This window comes from Juglans regia, chromosome 13, assembly GCF_001411555.2.
Source record: "Juglans regia cultivar Chandler chromosome 13, Walnut 2.0, whole genome shotgun sequence".
Lineage (NCBI taxonomy): Eukaryota > Viridiplantae > Streptophyta > Magnoliopsida > Fagales > Juglandaceae > Juglans > Juglans regia.
This window is the reverse complement of record NC_049913.1, coordinates 6,878,307-6,888,477: the sequence shown is the minus strand read 5'-3', so window position 1 is coordinate 6,888,477 and position 10,171 is coordinate 6,878,307. Positions and strand designations below refer to the sequence as shown.

Sequence of the window (10,171 nt, the reverse complement as noted above, 5' to 3'; positions counted from 1 at the left end):
ATCATCCACATTCCTTCAAAGTATCAATTGGCAGATATACTAACCAAACCTCTCGAGTGTCTAAACTTTCATCATCTTATTAGCAAGATGGGAATGATAAATATTCATTCTCATCTTGAGGGGGGGTGTTGGAATATCCAGAATCTAATAGAAGAATTAGAGTTAAAATCTCAAGTAGCCAAACAGAAGGCTTGACAGTTAAATTAGTTATGCCAGATGTCAATAGTTGATCAGCATTATTGATCATTTTCAAGTGTATAAATAGAGTCATTTGTACAGAGATAATTAATTGAAATGAATGAGAATTTTTTCAATCTAGAATACATCTCTTCATTGATCTGTTTTTCCTTTTTACTTCTCTGTACATTTCTGTACAATTTCACATATGACATGGCATTTGTATCAACATGTTTCATCCCTTGACCACTGGGTAAAATCAGGAAGAGAGAACCATAAACTTTCATCGGCTTTGATGGTTGAACAATTACATTTTTGGAAGGTCTGCATTCATTATGGATATTGTGCATCATACTTTTCTGATATTTTCCCTACCTTGTGCTTGTGGCTGAATCCACCTACAATAGAAAAACTTGTACAGAAGAGTGTTCTTTGTGAATTTGTTTCCATCTCTAAGGAGGCATACCTCGTTCTGGCGGCTTTGGCTAGAAGACTTCCAAATCTCTTTTCACAGGAGCATGCTGGTGACAATACAGAGATCTGGTCTTGGAGTTGTGTCGGTCCAATGGTTGATTTAGCTATAAAGTGGATAGCATTGAAGAGTGATCCGCACATTTCTAAACTCTTTGAATGGCAAAAAGGAACTGAAAGTGACTCTGTCTTCCACGATATTTCTGTAACTCCATTGTTGTGGGTGTATTCGGCTGTCTTGCGTATGCTTTGCAGAGTGCTTGAAAGGGTGATCCCAGAGGACAGTGACAACCTGCATGGAAGTGTCGGACTTGTGCCATGGCTGCCAGAGTTTGTTCCTAAGGTTGGACTCGAAATTGTTAAAAATGGATTTTTGAGTTTTTCAGGTTCCTCAGCATACCCGACTGGAGGTGGCTCGTTCATTGAGGAACTATGTCATTTGAGACAGCAAAGTAATTACGAAACATCATTAGCTTCTGTGTGTTGCCTTCACGGAGTTGTTCAGGTAGTTGTAAACATTGATAAGTTGATCCGGCTAGCCAAGAGTGCTGTCCATAGTCCTTCCCAAGAATATAGTGTCTCAAGAGAAGCTAAAATACTTGAGAATGGGATACTCAAGGGTTCTATGGTGGAATTGAGAAATCTGTTAAATACTTTTATGAAGTTGGCTGCTTCAGAGTGGCACATTATTCAGTCAATTGAGATATTTGGTAGGGGAGGCCCTGCTCCAGGGTTGGGTGTTGGGTGGGGTGCATCTGGTGGAGGATTTTGGTCTGCTGCTGCTCTGTTGGGGCAAATAGATGCAGGATTTCTTATTAACTTGCTCGAAAACTTTCAGTTTGTGTCTTCTACAGGTACACCCATGGTTGGAGAAATGACCTTGAGTATGCAAAGGATAAACTCTGTCTTAGGTGTTTGTTTGACTGCTGGGCCAAGGGATAGGTATATTTTCGAAAAGGCATTAAATATTTTACTCCAAGTCCATGTTCTAAAGTTCCTTGATTTCTGTATTCAGCGTTTCCTTCACCTTAATAAGAGATTTAAGCCCTCTGCGTATAAAGAAGAGGACCTCCTGGTTTTCAGCAAAACATTAGCTTCTCACTTCAGAAACAGATGGTTGTCTATAAAGGTGAAGTCCAAAGACATGGTCAGAAATAGTTCCTCTGGAAATCAAACATTTAAAAAGGGCAGTGTTGCTCTGGATACCATATATGAAGACCTGGACACATCAAATAATAAGACATATCAAGAGTGTACTTCTTTAGTGATAGAGCGGGCTCACCAGAGACTCCCACTTCCAATGCATTGGTTTTTGAGTCCAATCTCAACCATCTGTGATGGCAAGTATGCTGGCCTGCAAATAGATCAAACACAAAATCTTGTGCAGGACCCTCATGATTTGCTTAAAACTGTGAAAGCTGGACTTTTCTTTAATTTAGGCATTGAAGCCATGTCCACTTTCAAATCCTCCGATGCCCCCTCCCCTGTTCAGTGGGTACCTTTAGTTTGGAAATTACATTCTTTATCTGTGATCTTACTTGTCGGGATGGGCATGCTTGAAGAGGAGAAGAGCAGGGATGTTTATGAAGCGTTGCAAGATATCTATGGGCAGCTTCTTGACCAATCAAGAACGGGTATAAGTGCTGACCTTAGTTTGGAGAATAATGTAGATTTATTATCCGAATCCAGAAATAAAGATAATGCCAAGTTTCTAATGTTTCAGTCAGAGATACATGAAAGTTACTCTACATTTATTGAAACTCTTGTGGAGCAGTTTTCTGCCATATCTTATGGTGATTCGATCTTTGGCCGGCAAGTTGCAGTCTATCTGCACCGTCATGTTGAGGCCCCTACAAGACTTGCTGCCTGGAATATCTTAACTAATGCTTGTGTTCTTGATCTTCTACCACCTCTAGAGAAATGCATTGGCAAGGCCGAAGGATACCTAGAACCCATTGAGGTACAGCTGCCTAACTATCAGCTTGTTGATATTGAAACCCGCTGCTGTTGCACCTTGCATATATTTCATATTATTAGCGGAAAAATTATAAAATACCCAAGAAATTAGTTTATTTCATGAAAATGTATGGTCATTGGTTCCTCCGCGGGACAATTATGACATTCTGGAGGCTTATGCGAAGTCATGGAGTTCCGGTGCCCTTGACAGGGCTGCAGCTCTAGGATCAGTTGCATATACACTAGTTATCCACCACCTTTCTTCTTTCATATTTCACTCTCATGCCGTTGATCAGTTATTGCTGCGCAACAAGCTTGTAAAATCTCTTTTGCGAGACTATTCCCGGAAGCAGCACCATGAGGTACACAAACTTTCTGTATCTGTCAAACTCCAATATGGGTCTGGTAAAATGATCCAGTCTAGCATGAACGTATGCCATCATTGTTTGTGTGAATTTCGAATTGAGAGTAGTAGAAATTGTATATGTCAATGGATATAGAAACAGCTTATCATCTACAAAGTTACAATACATAAATAAATACTACCTTTGGAGTTAGCTTTGCGTGGCCTTCTCTTTTGTTGTTCCCTTGTTTTCCATAGAGCAACAGAGGGGAAGAGTACTTTAATTGTTTATTATGGAATGTTACAGGGAATGATGATGAATCGTATTCGATACAACAAGCCATCCGCATCTCAGATGAGTGATCAAAACGGTGGTTCACCGCTAGAGAGGAGCAGTGTAGATAAGAAGATGGAGGTATTAACACAAGCTTGTGAAGGAAATTCCACTTTGTTGACTGAGGTGGGCAAGCTGAAATCCTCCTTGTAAAGAAATATTTATGTAATAAATATCCAGGAACAAAGGCCATATGTAGATGTGCGAGAAATAGTTGAGGTAGGGGACCAGGCTTTGTGGATTCACTTGAATGTTCTGTAAATGAAAGCATTTTGGAAGAAGAAATAAAAATGGAAAGGTTTTGGTATTTTCAATATGGATCAATGTCGAGGTTTTTATTCTTAACCCCTTAGAGCATTGGTATTTGGTTCATTAAATGTCTAGTCAAATGTAAAATATGTTGAATTTCATCAAAAGAGAGGTGCATTGGATTAGCCAAAGAGATAAATATGAAACTTTGAGTTACAGTAAATTTATAGGTTTCTTCAAATTTGAAAAACTATTGTTCGCTCATCAAATCTATTTTTTATTCACTTTTAATCTCTAATAATCTTTTTTATTCACGTTTGATGATCTAACTATCTTGTAATAATAATGTAAGAATTAAATTAAATTATTAATTAACATATGATTAGTGTAATTATAAAATATAAAAAAATAATATTATTATTAAAAAAATAATATTATATTATTATTTTGATGAATTCAATAGCTAATTCAACGTGAAGTTATAGATAAGAAAGTTTTAGATATATGAAAAATATATACTTTTCATCAAAATTTAAGAATAAATTTAATAAATCCAATACTAATGCTAAGTTCCATAACTTCAAAAACTACATATAATTTTGGTTGCATTTTGTTGTATAGGGGTAGCATTTAAAGCCACGAGCTGTAAATTTCAGGTGTGTACAAGTCGTCCTCGGATTAATTTGGTACTCTAGGCGGCCTTGACACCTCTTTCCGTTCTTTTCTTTTCTTTTTCAAAAATAAGCTTTTTAAGGCAATTTGAAGACCAGTCTCGTAGCCTATTCCAGCAACTCCACATACTTTTCATGCAATTACGTAAAAGATGGGAGCCATGGTATTTACGCGGATTAAATGGTATTTCAAAAGCTAAAAGCCAAAACTTTTTATGCAATTTGAAGTTTGTTTTCACAACTCCTCTAATCTTATCAAATCATTATAAATTTTTTAAGTTTTATACAAAATAAAATAAATAATTTAATTTTTTAAAATTTTAAAATTTTAAAATAAAAATAATATTAAAAAAATATTTTAATAATATTTTATTTAATTTTTAATTTTAATATCAATTCATTTCATCTTCTCTGTAAAAATAAACGAGAAAACCACTCATTTTAACTTGTTTAATACCACCTTGCTGTGCCAAAACAAGGAATGCTGCTCCCACATCGATGAGAGGATAAACCCAACGCGAGAACCCTTCTTATTAATATGCTGCAACCAGGAAATGCTAGATATGGAGCCATGCGGTGAGCACAGAGCGAACTATTCTTTCGCCTTTTACTAAAGAATACCGTGTGTTCGCCGCTCAACGTGGCATACACCAATTGTTTTAAGGGGTGGACTGCAGTTGAATCCTGCCCCTATACAACTAGTTAAAGTTTGGCTGTGATAATAATGCCAAGTTCTCGAGAAATGGTGTGCTATTTTTAGTGTTGAAAAATGATAGATTACTATATTTTTATTATTTTTTTAATTTTATTTAATGGTGAAGTAATTATTAATAAAATTATATGTACTTTTAATTTTTTTAATCATTAAAAATGTTAAAAAATTATAAAAAAAAATAAATAGATTATAAATAATAAATAAATAGTAAAAAATAAAAAGGTAGAACCCTATCACTACCCGTTTAGGTTGTGTTTGGATGTTGAAGTGAGTTGAGTTGAGTTGAGTTGAGATGATAAAATATTGTTAGAATATTATTTTTTAATATTATTATTATTTTAGAATTTAAAAAAAATGAATTGTTTATTATATTTTATGTTGGGATTTGAAAAAGTTGTAATGATGAGTTGAGATGAGTTGAGAGAAATTAGGAAACCAAACGAAGCCTTAGTGTTTGTTTGCGCAGTCTTTTATGGTCTTGCTTGGTGGAACAGCAACCTGACAACCCACCCGTGCATTATTTTCAGATTCTGACGACTTGTGCCTTGTGGGTTATTTCAGTCAGAAGCTTGTACAGAACATTACTCAACAGTCAACACTCATCACATAATATAATGTGCATTGTTATTGTCTGCTGTTGTCAGTCCTTTTTATGGATTATCTACTGCTTTGCTTAGTTCCATCCAAGCATAGTGTGAAATTGTACAGAAATGTACAGAGAACTAAAAAGGAAAAACAGATCAATGAAGAGATGTATTCTAGATTGAAAAAATTCTCATTCATTTCAATTAATTATCTCTGTATAAATGACTCTATTTATACACTTGAAAATGATCAATAATGTTGACCAACTATTGACATCTGGCATAACTAATTTAATTGTCAAGCCTTTTGTTTGGCTACTTGAGATTTTAACTCTAATTCTTCTATTAGATTCTGGATATTCCAACACTCCCCTCAAGATGAGAATGAATATTTATCATTCCCATCTTGCTAATAAGATAATAAAAGTTTAGACACCCGAGAGGTTTGGTTAGTATATCTGACAATTGATACTTTGAAGGAATGTGGATGATTTTTATCAAACCCTCTTGCAATTTCTCTCTAACTAGATGACAATCCACCTGCATATGTTTTGTTCTTTTATGATGTACTGGGTTGGAAGCAATTTCTGAAGCAGGTTTGCTATCTGTGTATAGCAATGCAGCTTGAGAATGCTTTACCTTCAAACCAGTCAACAAATAAAACAGCCATTGAAGCTCACAGGTTGTAGTGGCTAAAGCTCTGTATTCAGCTTCTGCCGAGGACCTACTTACAGTAGGTTGCTTCTTTGATTTCCAAGATACAAGAGAATCTCCAATAAAAATTGTAAAACCAGTAACACTTCTTCTAGTGTCAATACATCCACCCCAATCACTATCAAAATATGCCTTTAAATGCAAATCAGATGAAGCCTTTAGGAATAAGCCTTGACCTGGTGTTGCCTTAATGTATCGAAGGACTCTCTCTGCAGCTTGTAAGTGCATAGTGTGAGGATTAGACATAAATTGACTGAGAGCTTGTACTACATATGCTAAATCTGGCCTTGTGATTGTTAGATAAAGAAGTCTGCCAATGAGTCTCCTATAGGATACAGGATCAGATAATAAAGGACTTGGATCATTAGTGGTGAGTTTCAGATTTGATTCCATAGGAAAGCCAACTGGTTTAGAGCCAGAAAAACCACTGTCTTCCAACACATCTAGAGCATACTTCCGTTGGCATAAAGCAATGCCTTTAGCTGATCTTGCTACTTCAATGCCTAAAAAATATTTTAGCTCACCCAAATCTTTTATAGTAAAAGATTCATGAAGAAACCTTTTCACAGTAGCTATTTCTTCAAGATTATTGGAAGCTATTATAACATCAACATATATTAATAAAGCCATAAAACTTGTTGATGTTTGTCTGATAAAAAGACTTGAATCTGATTTTGCTTGAGTGAAACCAAAATTTAGTAAAGATGAAGACAGCTTTGAGAACCACTGCCTTGAAGCTTGTTTCAGTCCATATAAACTCTTTTTGAGTTTACAAACCCGTGGGTCATTTGAAGTTGAAAAACCTGGTGGCAATTGCATATAAACCTCCTCATTTAAGTCTCCATGCAAAAAGGCATTATTTACATCAAGTTGATGTAAATGCCATTGTTTAACTGCTGCAATAGCAAGAAGAACTCTAACTGTTGTCATCTTTGCAACAGGAGAATATGTGTCAAAAAAGTCAAGCCCCTCTTGTTGAGTATAGCCCTTGGCCACTAGTCTAGCTTTGTATGTTTCAACACTTCCATCTGCCTTAAATTTCACTCGATATACCCACCTACAACCTATAGCAGTTTTGTTTGGAGGCAAAATTGCAAGATCCCAAGTTTTATTATGTTCAAGAGCTTTAATTTCATCAGTCATGGCAGTTTGCCAATGAGGAATTGAGCTGGCTTGTTTGTAAGTTTTGGGTTCAAAAGTAGATGAAATAGCAGTAATGAAAGCTTTGTGTTTAGATGACAATCTGGAATCAGATAAGAAGGAAAATATAGAATGAGGCTTACCAGATAAAGAACAGCTTGAAGGTGCTTGAGTTGCTGAAGAAATCTTAGTCATATTACCACAATAGTAATTCTGCAAGTATTTAGGTAAATGCTTAGTTCTTTCAGACCTTCTAAGACTATTAGTATTATTGTTTACAGCAATTGGATTTTCAGCAATTGAAGATTCCTGAACAGAAGTTATAGAAGGTGAATTTGTAGGAACAGAGGTTATAGAGACTGTTTTGTCTGGAATGCAAGAGATTGGTTCATATATTTGAGGAAAATCTGGAAAAACAAAAGGTGTATGAGTTTTATTTGGAATAGGAGGAAATGTAGATTCATGAAAAACTACATTTAGAGATACAAAAGTTTTGAGAGTAGCTAAGTCAAGTACTTTGTACCCTTTTATGTTTGGTGGATAACCAAGAAAAATACATTTTGTGGCTCTTGGCTGAAATTTGCCTCGGTTGCTTGTGATTGTACTAGCAAAACATAAACAACCAAAGACTTTGAAATAGTTGTAGTTTGGTGGCTTTTGAAATAAAAGATGGTATGGTGTTTGATTGTTTAGAATGGATGATGGAGTACGATTGATCAGATGTGTGGCAGTTAATACACAATCTGTCCAATATGATAAAGGTAGTTTTGACTGAAACATGAGAGATCTAGCTACATTCAATAGGTGTTGATGTTTTCTTTCAACCCTTCCATTTTGTTCAGGTGTTTCAACACATGATAATTGATGAATAATGTCATGCTCTTGATAGAAAGCAGGCATATTAAACTCTTGGCCATTATCTGATCTAAGAGTTTGAATATTAGTGTTGAAATGAGTATGAACATAAGCTAGAAAGTTGGTAAGAATTGCTCGAGTTTCTGTTTTGGTTTTCATTAAAAATAACCAAGTGAATCTTGTGTAATCATCAACAAGAGTAAGAAAGAATCTATAACCAGAATATGAAGGAATAGAAAAGGGTCCCCAAATATCGATGTGAACCAATTCAAAAGCTTTATTTGATTGACTGTTTGATACAGGAAAGGGTAGCTTTTTTTGTTTAGCTAATGGGCAAATCTCACAGACATTATTGTGAGTAGCCTTTATAGAAGAATCAGAACTGTTTATGAGTTGTATCTTTGTATTTGGAATATGGCCTAAACGAAAATGCCATAGATCAGAATTAACAGTACATGATTCAACTAAAGAACTAGAAGGTAAACCAATTGAACTTGAAAGCATTTCATTATTTGCTTGAGCAGATGGTTTTTGAAGATGGTATAGACCAAATTGAACTTCAGCAAGCCCAATCATCCTCCATTTGCTGAGGTCCTGCAAGATACATTTGGATTGAAGAAAAAATAATCCAATTGAATTGTCATTAGTTAATCTTGATGTAGAGACAAGATTAATATTGAAGGATGGAACATAAAGAGCATTGTGTAAAATGATATCAGGAGAAAATTTGACAGATCCAGTGAAGATAATTGGAACTGTTTGTCCATTTGGTAAATGAACCTTGGAAGGTGTTTTAGGCAAAACAATTGAATCAAATAGAAGAGGAGAACAGATCATATGATCTGTTGCTCCTGTATCAAGAATCCAAGTAAATTGATTCTTTGATAAGGAAACTGTATTACAAGAAAAAGAATTACCTGAAGTAGATGCAACATTAGCAGTTGCATTAGAATTTATGTTTGAGCTGGAAAGGCTATTTGCAAGAGTGAGCAGATTTTGTATTTGCTCTTGAGAGAAAATTATGTTGGGATTACTTGAATTTTGTTCCAAAACAGTAGTATTATTTGCAGTGGGCAATTTTTGAAAATTTGTGGCTGCAGTTGGTGTAGAATTGAATCTTTTTCCTCTTGGGCCCTTCCATCCAGGAGGATATCCAATTAACTGAAAACATTTATCAACAAGGTGACCCGAATAACCACAATGAGAGCAGATTGCATCAGACTTTCCTTTCTGCTTTGTGAATCGAGTATTATTTGTTGAAACTATTCTTGATGATTGTTCAGCAACCATTGCTTGTGAATCAAAAGAAATACCAATAGCATTAGTCAAAGACCTTTGACTCTCTTCTTGTAGAAGTAAAGAAATCACTCTGCTCATAGATGGTAAAGGAGATTGAAACAATAGTTGACTTCTGACTGCAGAATAGGAATCATGAAGACCCATAAGAAACTTCATTACATAATCTGATTGTTGTCGATCTGTCAGATTCTTCAAAATATTACATGAACAACGATCAAGATTTCCACATCTGCAACTTGGAATTGGTCTATAGCTGATGTATTCATCCCATAAAGCCTTGAATTCACTGAAATATTCAGTGACAGATTTAGAGTTTTGAGAAATAGAGCTTAAAGATTTCTCCAAAGAGAAAACCCTTGGTCCATCACTTCGAAGATATCTAACTCTTAGTTCTTCCCAAATGTCAAAGGCATTTGTAAAATAAAGAAGACTACCACGGATTTCTTTGGCAATTGAATTCATGAGCCAAGACAGGACAAGATTGTTGGCTCTTAGCCAGGCAACACGAAGACAAGGATCATTAGTTATAGGTTGAACCAGAGATCCATCAACAAAGGCAATTTTATTTTTCACTGTTAGAGCAATTAACATAGATCGACTCCATGCAATGTAATTCTCACCAGTGAATATCTCAGAAACCAGAAGTACACCAGGATTATCAGA

General features: G+C 35.3%; 1 protein-coding gene and 1 non-coding gene across 2 annotated transcripts; both read left to right on the top strand.

Annotated features, from left to right (window-relative positions):
- The first annotated feature begins 385 nt into the window (after positions 1–385).
- LOC109000231 (transcriptional elongation regulator MINIYO-like) lies at positions 386–3,499 on the top strand. Its single transcript, XM_035684166.1, has 3 exons — positions 386–2,607; positions 2,756–2,966; positions 3,255–3,499. Exons 1-3 carry the CDS (start codon positions 386–388, stop codon positions 3,432–3,434), a joined length of 2,613 nt encoding a protein of 870 aa, XP_035540059.1. The 3' UTR covers positions 3,435–3,499.
- A 1,269-nt stretch (positions 3,500–4,768) lies between these two features.
- LOC118344364 lies at positions 4,769–4,887 on the top strand. The gene has a single exon (XR_004798138.1). It is a non-coding gene; the product is annotated as a U5 spliceosomal RNA (small nuclear RNA).
- The last annotated feature ends 5,284 nt before the right edge of the window (positions 4,888–10,171 follow it).